Source organism: Leiobunum rupestre, chromosome 4 (assembly GCF_980474605.1).
Source record: "Leiobunum rupestre chromosome 4, qqLeiRupe1.1.hap1, whole genome shotgun sequence".
Taxonomy (NCBI): domain Eukaryota; kingdom Metazoa; phylum Arthropoda; class Arachnida; order Opiliones; family Sclerosomatidae; genus Leiobunum; species Leiobunum rupestre.
The window spans coordinates 21,319,571-21,339,251 of NC_143387.1; the positions used below are offsets into that span (position 1 = coordinate 21,319,571).

Sequence of the window (19,681 nt, forward strand, 5' to 3'; positions counted from 1 at the left end):
TTAAGAAAGTGTCATACTTTCTGTTATTATGTTACTTAGGTCGTACCTATTTTGAATTAATTATACAAAGCTTAGATGCATTTCAATCTGAAACCGATACATGTAAGCTATACTTTTTTACTATAATTAAATACCATTTAAATTTGGTAAATTCTAAAAGCACTTTCTTATTAAAATAAAAAGTAAAAAAACAAGGTTTTAATAGCGCTTTTAGTATTAACCAAATTTTTATATATATTCTGCTAGAAAAATAACAAGCTTATCATAACTCCCCCTCGATTTTTTTACTGTAAAATTGTAATATTAATTATTTTATTTAAACGCTCTAAATATTAAACCCGACAAAATATGGTGACGCCTTCCAGTTTTAAAATGTTTGCTTAACCTCTCTATCGTATATGCGTGGCAAACATTCACACCGGGTGCAGCAAAAAAATACTGCCTTCAAGAAATAAAATGTACGTAACACTCGATTTCTCTGTAGGAAACTGCTTCTAGATTGAATGTCAAATACTTAAAAACATCGACGCGTAAAATAGCGGTTCATTGAACTTTTATTCCACGTAAAACGACGGCTATCACACACTACAACACACGTAAGTCGGGTTACGAGGGCAGGTTTCTATTACACCTTCCTCTCACCAGGGCCCTTTTCGATTTGGCAAAGACTCTCAATGATGATTACACAAATTAGCAAAAGTAGATCCCGTTTATCAACTACGAATCGTTTCAAATCAATTTTTCTTTAACATTTATAAAATACGTTTACTTCAACTTCGATAGTGAATTTAATTTCACGGACTACAGTTTCGCAGTGGTGGCAATGCGTTCCGCCGTTGCAACGGGCATTTTTATTCATTTATTCTTTAGCGGTAGTATGTCGGACGCGTTCGAAAGTGGTCAAAAATTGATAATTGTGTTAATCGACGGTGTGAGATGGAACTACCCGCAGGAATCGTACATTCGAGGATTCAACGAAATAGCGGAGAACGGGGTTCGTTCGGAATACGTGTATCCAGTGTCACCCTCCAACTCTTGGCCTAATTGGTACAGTATCGCCACTGGTAAGACTTTAAACATTTATTATAGGGGGAAATCTACATTTTATAATTAATTTAAATTAATAATTTCCAAAATTGTAGGTGAAATATTTTAATTTCGCCTCAAATTTAAATATCTATTAAAGGATAAATCTCGCGAATGTTTAGTATCGGTTTCTGCCACCAGATGTGCTACGGTCTCTCTCCGCGTCTCGCTGAATTGTTAGATTAACGCCAGAGGCTATTAATTAATTCATATCTCAGCCGCAAAATAAAGAAATTAAAAAATAACACTTGATACGTATCAATCTTTAAGGAGCTTCAAGTGTTGTGAACGATGGTTAAAGTGTGACCTAAAACGCCTATTTTAAATAATTATTATAAAATAATTAAAGGTCTTCATTGGAAATGTGCTCTGAACAGATTTTAAATTATTACCCATTTAACAAAATAAAACAAACTTACGCCGTTCTAATAAAAAATTAATTAAAAATGTGTAAAAAGGTACGAATTTGAGTTCGTTCGTCAAATTTCAGATTTAAAAAAATAACTAAAGGGTTATCAATAATTGGCTCTGTAAAATTTGACGATACATGTACGTAACATCGTTTTATCTGCCTCAAAAGACGTATTCTATCAAAAACCAAACGCCAGGGAAAGTGATCCGAAAATATCAAAAATCGTAATATTCACATTAGTTTAACTTTCAAAATTTCCGTATATGGCTAGTGCTAGTGCTAGAATGTATTTTTTTATACTTTGTTAAAATAAATCAATTTTTGGCAATTTCGGAAATGCTCTTGCTGCGATAGCATGTAGGAAAAAAAATTCTTCCGCTCTCCAAATACTTAAATTTCTTTGTCTAAGTTCTGTCAAAGATCTTTCGGCTGTGGCACGTGACCGCCGATGCTATGCTCTAGCTTGACCATATGATAGGCAATCTTTAGGTCCAATCACAGTGTTACATTTAGCCACGTAGTTATGGATGCATCTGAAATCGGTCACGGATTTCGGCTGTCAGCTATGTGTTTGATAATTCTTCCTTAAACCCTTAGTATAACACCGAACGATTTCGGATATTGATATTTTTTTGATTATTGATTAATAATAATCATAATAATACCCAGGGCACCATTACACCTTAGGCCTAAGTCATCAAGCTACTTTTGAAGCCATTAGTTTAGGTGGCCGGGTTACAATGCGTAGGAGGGTGGTAGAAATAGTCCAAGAGCCCATGACAAAATAAGCATGGGATAAGGTACACGATGGGTCAAGATATTTTTTAATTAGGTTAGTGATTTGTAACAAAGAACTGTTTGTCTTACGGGTCAAAGTGGGGGCTTTCCGGAAATACGAACCACGTGACGTCACTTCCGGTGACCTTGAAAATTGATATGACCCGATATTGGTATCATTCGATTGGTCTCAACGTGGTGTTACCAAATATTGCTAAATTAACCTTCAAATCTGAACCAAACGGCGTATGACTAAAAAACTAATTTTGAGCCCCTCCCAAATTTACATGTATAAGACAAAATTAGTTTTTTAGTCTTATACGCCGTTTGGTTCAGATGTGAAGGTTAATTTAGCAATATTTGGTAAGAGCACGTTGAGACCAATCGAATGATACCAATATCGGGTCATCTCAATTTTCAAGGTCACCGGAAGTGACGTCACGTGGTTCGTATTTCCGGAAAGCCCCCACTTTGACCCATAAGACAAACAGTTCTTTGTTACAAATCACTAACCTAATTAAAAAATATCTTGACCCATCGTGTACCTTATCACATGCTTATTTTGTCATGGGCTCTTGGACTAAAAGCCCTGAATGTCACGCGAGCCAACAGCTCCCTACACTAACTATTACCGTTCACCTCTACAAGTGTTTATGGATTACGATATCGGAATAGGAAACTCGTTCTTTGGCATAATTACTACCAGGTTAGGGTGGTGGCAATGAATACAAGCGAAAATGTCTATTCAATAGTTCATCATTATTTTTCTGGTGAAAACGTTTCTATTTTCACCTTGGCTGTTTCTTCAAATAGGCTCGCACAGTATTTCGAAATCGACTTTTTGGGACAAAATTAAATATGAATAAAATATATTAAATGTGTATATATTTTTGATCAGATTCATTAGCTCTATACGAATATATAACTTATATTCTTGTAACTGCCACCAGAGGGCCGAACGTTCCCTTCTTGGAATTTTGGTAAATTACTTTTTTCATTGAATGTATAGACTTAAGTTGAACGTAAATTTAAAATTTCAATAAATTTGGTTGAACAGAAGCTCTGTAATAAGCACTCAAAGGTACAATTTTAACCAAAATAAGGGCTTTTTCAAAAGGCGATTTTCCAAAATATCGCAAGTTGTAGCAATACTTTGCAACGCTGTCTTGTAGAGTAGTTTCTGTAGAATAACCTGCAAAAAACTAGAATGCGACAGCGATCGAACTTCAAAAGATATATCAACATTTATCAAAAGAATTAAATTTGTTTGTAAACTCTATTTTATACTGTCTCTGCTCATCTTGTTTTTGTACTATCCACTATTAACTATACTACAGTGGATAAACTTCTATTTTGTCCTACTGCTAGTAGAATTTATTATTCGTTTCATTAGTTCTCACGCACGCCTCGGATTCCAATATAATGTTAGAAAACTCTACCTTTGAGGTTTAGGTGTAGGCGGAACATCGAAGGAAAAAACTAAATGAGACCAAACTAACACTTTAGCGAGCTTTTTTTGCTGTTTTCTTCGAAATTGTTTTGTTAATCCCGTTATTTTCAAGATAATGTCGCAGTCGCGGTGATTTTGTATGATTAAAAAATAAAATTAAGTAAGGTGGCGTTTTTTAAATAGCTAAATAATGCTGCAGTATGTTTTGTTTTAATTCACACTCGCTCTCTGTTTTCCGTCACGTACCTGCTGTATCTCAATATTGACACATTCTTTAATTTCATTGTTACACGACAACCAATTGGAATCCGTGGCGTGCGTGGAAACTAATGAAACGAATAATAAAATCTACTAGCAGTAGGACAAAATAGAAGTTTCCCCACTGCAGTATAGTTTATAGTAGACAGTAAAAAACAAGATGAGCAGAGACAGTATAAAATGGCGTTTACAAGCAAATTTAATTATTTTGATAAATGTTGATATATCTTTTGAAGTTCGATCGCTGTCGCATTCTAGTTTTTTGCAGGTTATTCTACAGAAACTACTCTACAAGACAGCATTGCAAAGTATTGCTACAACTTGCGATATTTTGGAAAATCGCCTTTGGAAAAAGCCTTATTTTGGTTAAAATTGTACCTTTGAGTGCTTATTACAGAGCTTCTGTTCAACCAAATTTATTGAAATTTTAAATTTACGTTCAACTTAAGTCTATACATTCAATGAAAAAAAGTAATTTACTGAAATTCCGAGAGGGGAACGTTCGGCCCCCTGGTGGCAGTTACAAGAATATAAGTTATATATTCGTATAGAGCTAATGAATCTGATCAAAAATATACACATTTAATATATTTTATTCATATTTAATTTTGTCCCAAAAAAGTCGATTTCGAAACACTGTGGCTCGGTCCGTATTTATATGGTCATTGCCGAAACAGACTACTGTTAAAAGAATAGAATCGAGAGTAGGATATGTTATACGTGTGCGTATTAAGTTACTTCTGATTATAATAATATACAGTTTTAACATCAACAAAAATTTGCAAAGGTCTGGATGTTTGTATAATTTCACTCAAAGGAAATATTTAAGGTGAAGTTTGTTTGTTATTTAAGTTCTAACGCCTAGATCCCAAACCATTGTAAATTTGGAGTGGGGTGTGCTAATATTGTTTAAACTAGCACGAGAAATGTCAGCTCGACCCAAGCTAATTGGTTAAAGAATGGTTAAAGCAGCAACAGACTTCGGAACCGTAGGTCAACGGGCTCGGACTGTCTTCCAGGTGTGCCAGTGATGCCGTAATGGAGCTCGAAAACCCTAATTGGGCTATTTAATAAATAAATTGTGCGATTAAACATCGAGCTCGAGCTTGAGCCTTAAGTAGTTTTAAAACATAGTGAGACCAAGCTCGAGGCCACCATCTTATTTGTAAGTAACTATAGTGAGCCTGAGCCCGAGATCACATGTCGAATTGTAATTGTGGCGAGCCCAAACCCAAGCCCAAGCCCGAGACCACCCCAGGGCCGGTGTTAGGGGGGTAAGCGGGGCAAAAGTATCCCGGGCCCGGGTTTTTAACTAAAATTTTCTGACTATTTCCTAAAAACAAATTTTGGAGTAAACCAATTTCTAGCGCCGGCCGTGGACCACCCGTCGATTTGTAAATATATTGAGCGTGAGCCCGAGACTGCCCGTATATTTATATCTACAGTGAGTCCGAGCCCGAGACGGTTTGTAGGTTTTAAATTTACTGAGCTCGAGACCTTACAACGGCGGGGAAATGACATTGGGAGTTCGAGCTCAAGTCCCCGCCAATGATTGGTGAGAGCAAGGTTAAGCCCAAGAGCAACCGTAAGCTCATATACGAATTCGGTGAGCTGAGCGCGAGCCCAGCTCTAAACAAAAATCTTTTGATGAAGCCTCGACCCCGTGACAGGGGCGTAGGAACGTTCTAGAAATGTAAATTGGCCGTAAAAGACTGAAATTTAAACACAGTTGAGGTTCTATAAGCTGTCTATGCTTTTAAAATGATAATTTGAGGCTTTGAGCCTTTTGATGATTTCAACTGACCAAAAAGTTGGTGGGGCAACAACATTACTAACCCCTCCCAGCCAAATTCTAGGGAGGGGTATTGCCTCCCTGCCCTCCCCCCGTTCCTACGCCCCTGCCACTTGATAAAATCCGACGCTACGAATTGAAGATACCTTATCAAATGTACTAGAAATTTACGAAAGCGAGCGTGAAAGTTTAATTTAGTGTAATAATTTAAATTCGCAGCCGAAGTAAAATATTAAAACGATGATATATTTAAGAGCTCGAGCTTATTTATTATGAATTGGAACTATCTTAAAAATTAAAATCAGTATGGCGCTAATCACAAGATCCGCGGGTCTGGTTTAATTTTAAAGCGTCATCTGCCGTTAATTATTTATTTTCTTTCTCTTCGAGCCAGGTTTTCTCACTGCTGCTTCCTCGTTTTAATACAGTGCCTAATTGGCGTAACTGAAAAATTAACGTGTCATTTCGGGTACATTTATACGCAATTTAAACTCTCTTCGTCGCCTCACGAGAGATGTCGCTCCAACCGTTAGTTAAATGTTAAAACGATCAATAGGATATGTCGAGCTGCCAAAAATGTCGGTTACAACAATTATACTGCGATTGTTCCATATTATATTATTTAGCCCGTGCTAACGCGCAATATATTATAGCATGGCACATTAGATAATAAATTAGAGGGTTAAAAAAACGTTTGACAAACCTACCATCTATCTGCAAAATCATAAATTTCCGTCTTTGATCAGAATGAATTTTGATTTACAGAAAAGGGACAAGCAACTCTTCAGCAGCAAATGCTTTATTGATAAAATGAAAGGTTAAAAACAAGGTTAACAAACGTTAAACACAATTTGTTGTAACGTTAAAGTAAAATTTACCACACCAATGACATAGACATGGATAATATTAAAAATAATCTATCTTTCAATAGGTTTTGCTATGAAGTAACGTACCATTCTGGTTATAAGGTAGTTATTACGTGTTGGTCTCTTATTTCTTCAAGTATCCAAGGGAATCTAGGATTTTCTAGCGCGTCTTCAGAACATTTTATATTTTCAATTTCGTTCATTTAGTTTCGTAGAAACATCTATTGTAGCTTTTAAATATAAATTTTGGCAAATATTTTGCTACCGCCTTAATTTTTTATCTCTCGATTTGTTGAGGATAATTTGGCGAGTATTGCAAATAGTTATGGCACAATTATTTTGTTAATGAACATTTAGAAACGTTATGAGGAAAAAATTTAAACTAAACACATTCTTTAAACATTAAAAGGAACCACCTATGGACTGCAGTGCAAAGGATGAAAAATTAAGCTAATAAGTAGATTAGTCCATTACGAAAAGGGATAAAAAAGCTAAACCCTCAACAAATTTGAAGAAATTTAAAAACTTACAAATAGCTCGTACCGATAGGTCTTCGAGCAGACAAAAAGACGCCAAACTCGGACCAAATAGATCTTAGAGTGAAAAACTAAATTAAATTAAATAACTCAGAAATTCCAACAGTAGACCGGTTTCGTCCTATTTGGGACTCGTCAATACCGAGTGGGAAATCTGGCTTGCGACTATAACACCGAATAGAGAAACTAAGCCTAAACATAAAAAATTTCAAATTTAATTTAGTTTTTCACTCGAACATCTCTTTGGTCCGAGTTTCGCGTCTTTTGGTTTGCTCGAAGACCTATCGGTACAAGCTATTGGTAAGTTTTTAAATTTCTTCAAATTTGTTTAGGGTTTGGCTTTTTTATCCCTTTTCTTAATGGGCTAATCTACTTATTCGCTTATTTTTTCATTCTTTAAACATGAATTACTTCCCACACAAGATATTCTTAAAACAGGAATTTCTTCTTACACAAGATATTCTTTAAACAGGGATTTGTTGACACAAGATATTCTTTAAACAGGGATTTGTTGACACAAGATATTCTTTAAACAGGGATTTGTTGACACAAGATATTCTTTAAACAGGGATTTGTTGACACAAGATATTCTTTAAACAGGGATTTGTTGACACAAGATATTCTTTAAACAGGGATTTGTTGACACAAGATATTCTTTAAACAGGGATTTGTTGACACAAGATATTCTTTAAACAGGGATTTGTTGACACAAGATATTCTTTAAACAGGGATTTGTTGACACAAGATATTCTTTAAACAGGGATTTGTTGACACAAGATATTCTTTACACAGGGATTTGTTGACACAAGATATTCTTTACACAGGGATTTGTTGACACAATATATTCTTTAAACAGGGATTTGTTGACACAATATATTCTTTAAACATGGATTTGTTGACACTATATTCTTTAAACAGGGATTTGTTTACACAAGATCATAAAAGAGGAATTATTTAACACAAGATCTTCTTAAAACAAGAATTACTTTCGATTACACATAACTTATTTTTAATACAGGTATTACTTTCCGCACAAGATATTATTAAAACAGCTATTACTTTCCGCACAAGGTATTATTAAAACACGTATTACTTTCCGCAAAAGATATTATTAAAACAGGTATTACTTTCCGCACAAGGTATTATTAAAACAGGTATTACTTTCCGCACAAGGTATTATTAAAACAGGTATTACTTTCCGCACAAGGTATAATTAAATCGGATTATACTTTCCACACAAGGTGTTATTAAAACCGGGATTAGTGTACATGCTCGATATTATTGAAACCGGAATTATGTGTACTCTATTGTCTTCTTGACTTCTCAGGCTTAACATTTATAATTCGTTCAACTCCAATTAATTGCATTTGGTCCAAAGCCCCAAGTGGAGACTTGGGAAGGTCGGTGATAGTAAAAACAAATTTTCTATTAATGTGAAAACTACATCTTACCCTAAATGCCAACTGTTGATGCCGTTGAATTATCAAATATGTTAATTTAAAAACGAAATAATTGAGTGACAGTACGTAAATATTGCCTTTTTCCAGGTCGCCTTCCGGAAAATCACGGAATCATGGACAATTTCATGTACGATCCCAGAATCAATGCAATATTTTCAACATTTACTCGAGCGTGGGACATCAGATTTTGGAATCAAGCTGAACCGCTTTGGATTACGGCTGAAGGGCAAGGACTGAGAACGGCGGTGTTGTGGTGGGATGGCTGCCAGTTTGAGAGGAGAGGCATCAGAGTAAGTAGGTGTTACAACAGGCGATGGTACGGAATGTGGCCCAACTTGAACAGAGACTTCACCAGCGAAATGTCGCGTGTTCTGGACGAAATGTCCAGGAACGAACTTCAACTGGCCATGGCTTACTACGAAGCGGTCGACGGTGAAGGTAAAACACTGCTTACTTTGATTTGACTAATAGGTTTGAGTTTCAATCAATGAAATGATTTCGCTTATTAAGATTTGATTATGTAAATGACTTCGCGCCATTTGATTTTATTAATGATAATTACATCGCGCCATTTGATTTTATTAATGATAATTACATCGCGCCATTACGATTTGATTAATGATAATGCCATCACGCCAATACTATTTGATTATTGATAATGACATCGCGCCATTACGATTTGATCACTGTTAATGATATCGCGCCATTACGATTTGATTAATGTTATTGACGTCACGCCATTACGATTTGATTAATGATAATTACATTCCGCCATTACGATTAGATTAATGATAACGACATCGCGCCACTACGATTTAATTAATGTTAATGACATCGCGCCATTACGATTTGATTAATGTTATTGACGTCACGCCATTACGATTTGATTAATGTTAAAGACGTCGCGCCATTACGATTTGATTAATGATAATTACATTCAGCCACTACGATTTGATTAATGTTATTGACGTCACGCCATTAAGATTTGATTAATGTTAAAGACGTCGCACCATCACGATTTGATTAATGATAATTACATTCCGCCACTACGATTTTTAATGTTAATGACATCGCACCATTATGATTTGATTAATGTTAATGACGTCACGCAATAACGATTTGATAAATATTAATGACGTCGCGCCATTACGATTTGATTAATGATAATTACATTCCGCCATTACGATTTGATTAATGATAATGACATCGCGCCACTACGATTTAATTAATGTTAATGACATCGAGCCATTACGATTTGATGTAATGGCGCGATATAATTATCATTAATCAAATCGTAATGGCGCGATGTCATTAACATTAATTAAATCGTAATGGCGCGATATAATTATCATTAGATTTGATTAATGATAATTACATTCCGCCATTATAATTTGATGAATGATAATGACATCGCGCCACTACGATTTGTTTAATGTTAATGACATCGCGCCATTACGATTTGATTAATGATAATGACATCGTGCCATTACGATTTGATTAATGATAATGACATCATGCCATTACGATTTGATTAATGTTAATGACGTCGCGCCATTACGATTTGATTAATGTTAATGACGTCGCGCCATTACGATTTGATTAATGATAATTATATCGCGCCATTACGATTTGATTAATGATAATTACATTCCGCCATTACGATTTGATTAATGATAATGACATCGCGCCACTACGATTTAATTAATGTTAATGACGTCGCGCCATTACGATTTGATTAATGTTAATGACGTCGCGCCATTACGATTTGATTAATGATAATTATATCGCGCCATTACGATTTGATTAATGACATCGTGCCATTGCGATTTTATTAATGTTAAAGACGTCGCGCCATTACGATTTGATTAATGATAATTACGTCGCGCCATTACGATTTGATTAATGATAATTACATCATGCCATAACGATTTGATTAACGTTACTGACGTCGTGCCATTACGGTTTGATTAATGTTACTGACGTCTAGGCAGTCTCTCATCCTGGTAACAGAATGTCCGTGGAGAAACAAAGGTGGTTTATTGTTACCGGATATCTCACTTCTTCCTTATGTCACAATATGAGTCAGTGAAATGAACGTGTCTAATTACGTAAGTGGACCAAAAAACGATATGCTGGAAATGCACTGAGTGTAGAATGTACACAATAAAGCTACCCCTAAACTCCGACACGTTATCCCTACTATCTAGAGTAAGCTTAACCCCTTTTAAAACAACTATACTACATATGCAAGATGAAATTATGCTTAAATCAATTCAGAAGCATCAATGATCGCCTGAAACGTTTATGAAGGTTGCAAACTTCGTGTCCACTATGCTTCTATTGATATTCAAAAAGTCGAGCAATTTGGATTCGCTAGCGAACAGCTGGAAATATTTCGGAAATATTAAAAAAAAATTGGGGGATGTGAAATTGATAGATAGTGCAAAGGGATATTCAAACAAGAAAAGAGACAAGACGAAAAAAGGCGAAAAGTAGGTCAGAGAAAAGAATATTTAGTAAACGATCAACTTTAATCCCTTCCCCAAAGTAGTAATAAACCAGTCAAGAAACCGAATGCTACCCAAATAGTTCCAACTGAATCTTCATGTTTTTACTCTGCAGATGTGGAAAAGTAACGAAGACCAGAGGGTCAGAAATATAACTTCATGAATCTTGCATACATACCAATAAAAACTGTGGTATTGTTAAACAAAGTAAATCAGTTTTAAGTAATTGAAATTTTTAGTCAATATTTAACATTTCAGAAGAGTAACACTTCCTTCTTCAAAAATATGTACATATCAGTGAAAAAATTAAGAATAAAGCTTTATAAAAATGCTGAATTTTTAGATTTCTCAATCTAAAATGTCTAGACCAACGGTTTTAAATTCAGACTCTGACAGATGTAATCGTGCATGCAGTGATGGCTAAAGCAATCACTCAGCTTTTGTAGGTCAAACTAGTTGACTGAATAGAGCTTCAACAGATGATTCGTTAATTCTTACGGTGTACACAATTTGTGTTGGATTTCTTTCAGTTTAGCCAGTAACTAATCAAATGAATCCAAATTAATGTACATTATTCAAAGTGTTTCCGCCATTTAATCTTTGCCCAGCCCACTTATTGAAATATTCCAAGCCTTTAGGCATATATTTTATTGATAAAGTAAATCAATGGTAATAGAACGATTAATTGCAATAAGAAAAAAAGCAGTACTTCGGCAGAATATGTCTTCGAGGCGGTTATAAAATTAAGATTTTATTGACTATGAATCCATGGATTAAGCTGCTTATTACGACAATAACCCTTCGTCAAAGATTTTATGACAGGCATTCAAAATATTATAACCACCTTCATCTCGATCACTAGGTGGGTTTTCATCCAGTGGATTAGCGTTATTTTCAGTTCAACTAACATAAGAAACTGTTGCATAATTCATAGATGATTCTCTATCGAAATAAGTTTTGCAAAGTCCTTAAACTTACTTATTTCTGGGGTTATCTTCTCGTTTTTGGCATTTATAAATTGTAACCACCCAAACGATAAGTCGTCCACCACAAAGTCCCAAGAGTATTTCTCCTGCGAAAGATAAAGGTGCGTTTATCATGTTTCTTAGCTGGTGTTTGGGACACCTGATACAAGAAATCGAAAATTTTAGTTCATACTATTCTTTAAATCGAGAGCCAATAGAAAAGTCGAAGGTACCATCTTCTTTAGAAATATGCTAGGGAGGTTTCTCCTATCGTAAATTGTGACCTAAAGATTCAATGTTGTTACTTGCACCATTATTAACTAACAAAAAAAATCAAGACTGAAGATTTGAAATACACAATTCATTTAAAACACCATTGGTAATAAAACTTTTCGCATCGGCTTTAGACAATTTGATATAAGGCTCGATAATGTAAATCTTGGCTGCATTATCCCTCCACAGATATTCTAAAATATATTCTGTCTCAAGAACGCATTTCAGTTGTTGTCAAGGCACATCCTACGAACTCATAACAGCGAGAATTACACATCAATTTGCTTAGAGGTACCTACCTTTCAAATATTCAGGTGTTTTACTATGGGAAAGCCTGGAAGATGTAAAATTTCAAATGATGATAATGCTTCATACGAAGGCAGCCTTTAATCGACTATGTACAGCAAGCACGCTATCCTATATGTGAGATGGCTCGATCTGTTGCCTTTAGAACTAGTCAAACAACGGTTTTGATACTTAAAAAAGTAACTATTTTTAACATCATTGTTCCAAGCCTTTCTCAACGCAACACCCAGAAACTTGCTTTTTCAACTTGCAGTTTCAAATATCTCTTATATAAATTGTTGCATTTACTTGTTTGGTTTTCGCCAAGCACTTATATTGTACCAGAAACCACTTTTACTAATAGTATAATTTTCCCATTTAGATTGTAGTTGTGACGTTGGCTATTATTCAACCTTTGGAAGTTTACTTCGTAGTCAGGATACTTAATTTACATTTAGGAAAAATTCCAAGTTATACGATTTCTTCAAATTTATTATTCACAAAATTTCATAGCTTAATTGGTTGTGAAGAGTTGTATATCGTAGAAATAGAAAGAGTCGGTCAGGACCATGTAGATGATAATCAGAAATTGGAACCAAGCCATTTACCTTAGTTATTTCCACAGTCTGATGAAAGTTACGTCTAGCATCCAATTTTGCATTTGCTAAAAAATATTAGTCCAATAATTTTAATGCAGTGTCAACTTTTTTCTTTAAACCACGTGACTAGAGTTTCACGTTCTTATTGGCTGAATAAATGTCACCATTTGATTTAGCCATTAGCTTCTGGCTAATTAAAATATGCCGTCTGCGAGACTTTCTGCTCTAGAGATATCATTAAACACTTAATGAGCTAGAGTGAGATATTTTTGTTGGTAATCAGCGGCGAATTGCAATGTGGTGTTAAAGCCGTATTAAAAGCAATTAACCATTGATACGAAAATACAAAAGCGAGACGTTTTGGTTTGCAAACCCGGGAACCCCACACCTTAAACATTTCCCTTACGTTTTAGAAAATGTCAGCTTCTGTGAAACAACGAACAAATCAAAATGAACTAACACAGAACAAAATAAGAACATTTACATAAGGAATAACTCATGAAGTGTTATTTTATTTAAGTATAAACACAGTTATTTAAAATTATTAAAAAATACATTAACAACCAAGTTTCTCAATAATAATATGTAAAATTGAATCGTGATTGTTAAATACCTAAGTGGTGAACTTTTAGTATTTATAATAAATTACAAAACATAACAATAAGTATTTAAGCTAAAGATTAGACATTCTGCAGGCGGTTCTACGGTTACAACGTATGTCATATACCAAGACCAAAAAAATAACTATTGTGTATACCGAAGAATTTGGTTTTCTTCTTGCATTCAGCAAACAAACGGTCTACTTAGACACTTTTTGACAAATATAAAAATTTTAAATTATAATTCTATAATAAGGAAAAAAATAATTAAATTAAATTTATAGGACATCAATATGGACCGAACTCGCAACAGAGAATTAAAGCCACAAAGGATATCGATTCCATTTTACTCTCACTCCAAGACGAAATTAAATCGAAGAATCTAATTGATAAGGTTGTTTGATCTTTGAAGTATTACTATATCTAGAAAATCCTTTTGTACTAACAAGGAGACGACCCGAGGTGTAACACACCGATTTTGTTCAAACTCGGGGGTTTGGAAATGTCTCCATAAGCAACCGTTTTGGCATGGCAACCAAAAATGTTGTTGACAAAACAAATAGGAAATTTTCCCATTGAATATAACATGGGAATCTGACCAATTTTACGGGTACTCGGTGTAAAAATTTTAAAAACATTTAAGCAATTTCGAACTTTTGCATTATTTTTTTATTTATATTTTCTATATTTAGCATTTTAAAAAATTAAAATTTTTACACCGGGTACCCGTATAATTGGTCAGATTCCCATGTTATATTCAATGGGAAAATTTCCATTTTGTGTTGTCAAAACATTTTTTGTTGCCATGGCAAAACGGTTGACTATGGAGACATTTCCCTTTAGGGTTTTTCAAGTAAAATGAAGGTCTACCAAACCCCCGAGTTTGAACCAAATCGGTGTGTTACACCTCGGGTCGTCTCTAGGGGTGTGCGAGCACTCGCTTAAATCGATTACTCGAATCGAGTTCGAGCTCGAGTACTCGGCTCGAAACTCGATAAGCCTTGTCCAGAAACTCGCCAAACTTTCGAGTTTAAAATTGGTTCAAGGTTAAACTCGATAAAGACCCGTTAAGCAGTTTTCGTATTAACGAGTTTCAGGACTATGGGAGCACTCGTATAAACCGATTAATCGAATCGAGTTTGAGTACTCAGAATGGAAAAACTCGCCCAGCTTTCGTTCTTCTTATGAGTTTCAAAAATATTACATCATAGCTCTCCACCAATTAGGGCTCACAAAAAACATTCGACGTCATACTTTATCAGCTACTTTATTTTCATTGGATCATGTGACAGATTTCGAATTTTAAATTGTCATGTGATGTTTAAAACAGCTAGCATTGGCTGTGTTGTTTTATTTACTTAGAACTATTGTGTGGTAATAAATATTATGCAAATTTTGTTTTTTTTACGAATATTATATCTTAGTTATCTAATTAACTCTTTTAATATATTAAAACTCCCAAATGTAATGGTTCAGTAGAAACTCGTTAAGAATTTTAAGACTCGTTAAGGGCTCGAAGCTTAGAAAAGGTGATATTTTAAAACTCGTAAACTCGCTAGGTTTTTGAAACTCGAACTCGATAAGAAAATTTATAAAAACTCGAACTCGACTCGGTAGTCAAAAATTGATACTCGCACACCCCTAGTCGTCTCCTTTCAAGTTAAAACTTTAAGGTAGTTTTAAGCCAGGTTTTTTATATTGCTAATTTAGCTTATAGGTATATACCAAGAATGTAATTATCTAAAATGAGGGAGAATGACTATATTCAGACAATTTTTTATCAACCTACCGAATCCAATTCAAGCTCTAATGTTAAGCTCCTTCACCTAAAAGGGAATAGATTGGTTCCCCAAAACTAACGTCTGTCCACGCGATCGAAGCAGACGCCGGTGACGTTTTCCCTTCCCCCTTCCATGACGTGAGAAAACTAGACCATGCTGTACGTGGATCGTCTCAATATAATCATTCTCCTGAACCATAAATAAATACTTTCTTGTACAGGGTATGTAGCTTTAAAAAACTTGGAAATTGGCGACTTCTTGATTTCATTTTATCGGGGAAAGGTTGTATTAGAATTAAACTAGAAAATGTTATCGGATAGCAAGAACAATAAAATACGTGGTTGTTCTAGCCCTGAGTTCGGTATTTCTGAAGTAAATTGTTAAACTCTTACTTTTAGTAAGCCTGTTTTACACATTAAAGGCCGATTTTTAGTAGGTCCAAAATGCCACAGCAGCAACCGTCGAGATAAAAAATTGTCTATGAGCCTGAATTCAGGGTCGATTGTTATCCGTAAATCGGTAAAAATCGAAGCCCTACGCCAGTGATGACAGTCGAATTTTTTCTCTCGCCTCGCGGCTAGGTCCGAATGGAAAAAGTTGAGGCAAACGAGAAGTATTTCGATTTAAAAGAATTGATTGGAAATATTTCGAAGAAAATCTATTTTATATTTAACTAGTTCATTAACTTATTTAGGTAAATCTGATAGTTGTATCAGATCACGGAATGGCTGATACATCGTCCGTGAAATACATTAATATCAACGATAAAATAAACTCGTGGCATGTGACGTACATGATCAACGGAGGAGCCAATGCCTGGATTCTACCTGATTCCGGAAGAGAAGACGAGGTAATTATTTATGTACGTTTACATAATGCGGAGAAGCTGGTCTCTTTTCAAAGAAAAATAACATATAGATATACAAAGATTTGATGGCGGCTAACATATCCGGGTTGACGGTGTACAAGAAAGAAGATATACCAGAACAGTACGGAATGAAGCGCAATAAGAGAACCATGCCTATTTTCCTACTTGCAGATCCTGGGTATTCCATAAACCAAGTTAGTGCTCTCTTATTCGTAAAGTTCAAATCACGAGTGTTCTATTATTCGTAAAGTTCAAATCACGCGTGTTATCTTTTTCGTAAAGTTCAAATCACGCGTGTTCTCTTATTCGTAAAGTTCAAATCACGCGTGTTATCTTTTTCGTAAAGTTCAAATCACGAGTGTTCTCTTATTCGTAAAGTTCAAATCACGAGTGTTCTCTTATTCGTAAAGTTCAAATCACGAGTGTTCTCTTATTCGTAAAGTTCAAATCACGAGTGTTCTCTTATTCGTAAAGTTCAAATCACGAGTGTTCTCTTATTCGTAAAGTTCAAATCACGAGTGTTCTCTTATTCGTAAAGTTCAAATCACGAGTGTTCTCTTATTCGTAAAGTTCAAATAACGAGTGTTCTCTTATTCGTAAAGTTCAAATCACGAGTGTTCTCTTATTCGTAAAGTCCAAATCACGCGTGTTATCTTTTTCGTAAAGTTCAAATCACGCGTGTTATCTTATTCGTAAAGTTCAAATCACGCGTGTTATCTTATTCGTAAAGTTCAAATCACGCGTGTTATCTTTTTCGTAAAGTTCAAATCACGCGTGTTATCTTATTCGTAAAGTTCAAATCACGAGTGTTCTCTTATTCGTAAAGTTCAAATCACGAGTGTTCTCTTATTCGTAAAGTTCAAATCACGAGTGTTCTCTTATTCGTAAAGTTCAAATCACGAGTGTTCTCTTATTCGTAAAGTTCAAATCACGAGTGTTCTCTTATTCGTAAAGTTCAAATAACGAGTGTTCTCTTATTCGTAAAGTTCAAATCACGCGTGTTATCTTTTTCGTAAAGTTCAAATCACGCGTGTTATCTTTTTCGTAAAGTTCAAATCACGCGTGTTATCTTATTCGTAAAGTTCAAATCACGCGTGTTATCTTATTCGTAAAGTTCAAATCACGCGTGTTATCTTATTCGTAAAGTTCAAATCACGCGTGTTATCTTATTCGTAAAGTTCAAATCACGCGTGTTATCTTATTCGTAAAGTTCAAATCACGAGTGTTCTCTTATTCGTAAAGTTCAAATCACGAGTGTTCTCTTATTCGTAAAGTTCAAATCACGAGTGTTCTCTTATTCGTAAAGTTCAAATCACGAGTGTTCTCTTATTCGTAAAGTTCAAATCACGAGTGTTCTCTTATTCGTAAAGTTCAAATCACGAGTGTTCTCTTATTCGTAAAGTTCAAATCACGAGTGTTCTCTTATTCGTAAAGTTCAAATCACGAGTGTTCTCTTATTCGTAAAGTTCAAATCACGAGTGTTCTCTTATTCGTAAAGTTCAAATCACGAGTGTTCTCTTATTCGTAAAGTTCAAATCACGAGTGTTCTCTTATTCGTAAAGTTCAAATCACGAGTGTTCTCTTATTCGTAAAGTTCAAATCACGAGTGTTCTCTTATTCGTAAAGTTCAAATCACGAGTGTTCTCTTATTCGTAAAGTTCAAATCACGAGTGTTCTCTTATTCGTAAAGTTCAAATCACGAGTGTTCTCTTATTCGTAAAGTTCAAATCACGAGTATTCGCTTATTCGTAAAGTTTAAATCACGAGTATTCGCTTATTCGTAAAGTTTAAATCACGAGTGTTCTCTCATTCGTTAAGTTCAATTCTCGCATCTTCTCGTATTCGTAATTGTTTTCGTTATCCTTGTAACTCCCATGGTAGTGAACGTTAATATTTGCATCACAGGTTCGTGTGCTGTTTTGCATTGCAATCTGTAATGCGAAATAATGACATGGCTGCCGTTTCAATCTGTGGCTTAACTACAGCTCTACGAGCAAGTTGCAAAAACAATTTTTTATTTGTTTCAGCTGAGGAATCCTTTTAAGAACATACCAATGTTCATACCAAACACTCTTGGATCACACGGATACGGACCTGATGAATCGGATGATATGAAAACTATATTTTACGGCCGTGGACCAGGTAAGTTCGGTTTCTAATTTATGTATATTTCTGCACGAATCATTCTCAGCTGCTTGAAGAATGCTTCCCGTTTTGGACCTTTTCGACATTACCGCTATGCTGCACCTCGTTTTTAAATTATATTTGATATGTCAAATTCGGTTGCTCTTAAGCATTAAAGGGGTTAATCTAATAGGCGCTTCAATAAAAGAACCTCTCTTTTTACTCACGTGGTGAATAGGGGTCGCTGAGTGGTTGTTAATAGATAATCCTTAATTGCTAGACAAAAAAAGCCAACGACAAACCATAGTTGCATACTCATGCCAAACCAGGAAGGGCATTCACTTTATAAACGCATGTTTTTCCTTATCGCGGATTTATTTTTTCGAGATACAAATATGGTGCCATGTCGAGCGTCAACGCAAAACGAAGGTTTTGGTAAGGCCTAAAACAATGTTTTCGCGTCGACGCAAACAATCGGCGTTACCCCTTACCCAATTTTTTCGCGTCTATGCTTTCACAATCGCGGCGTTTTTTCCTTTTAAAAAAACAGCTCTTACAAAGCCCAGTAAAAAGTTTAGCTTTCACTGAATGGGTTTCATTGGAGCGTCTATTCGAGCATATCAGGTCTAGTGGCGAGGTGACGACTATCAAAACAATTCATGTTTTTCTTACATTATTTTAGGTCTAAAACGAGGATATGTGGGACCACCAATAAGAATTGTTGATCAGTACAATTTATATTGTTCTTTGCTGGGCATTAAGCCTCTGCCCAACGATGGAGACCTTTCGAAAATCATGCAATTCACGAGAGAATAATCACGAGCAAACAATTCATATTGACCAATGGAATATTTCCATATTCTTCATTTTATTAAATATTGTACTATTATTTATTTAAAAAATAACTATGTATTATTATGTTATAATAATAATAATAATAATGATAATAATAATAAAATAATAATTATAATAATATTAATACTTATTTTTCTTATAATAACAAAAAAAAACCTAGGCTTATACCCAAAACACCACGATAGGCC

The 19,681-nt window shown here is 34.9% G+C and overlaps 1 protein-coding gene across 1 annotated transcript; it reads left to right on the forward strand.

Moving 5' to 3' along the window:
• The first annotated feature begins 393 nt into the window (after positions 1-393).
• Positions 394-19,558, forward strand: LOC149946857 (glycerophosphocholine cholinephosphodiesterase ENPP6-like). The gene is made up of 7 exons (XM_090171629.1): positions 394-1,064; positions 8,725-9,075; positions 14,150-14,259; positions 16,341-16,496; positions 16,565-16,708; positions 18,542-18,656; positions 19,321-19,558. The coding sequence occupies exons 1-7, from the start codon at positions 824-826 to the stop codon at positions 19,452-19,454; spliced, it is 1,251 nt and encodes a 416-aa protein (XP_090027755.1). The 5' UTR covers positions 394-823; the 3' UTR covers positions 19,455-19,558.
• The last annotated feature ends 123 nt before the right edge of the window (positions 19,559-19,681 follow it).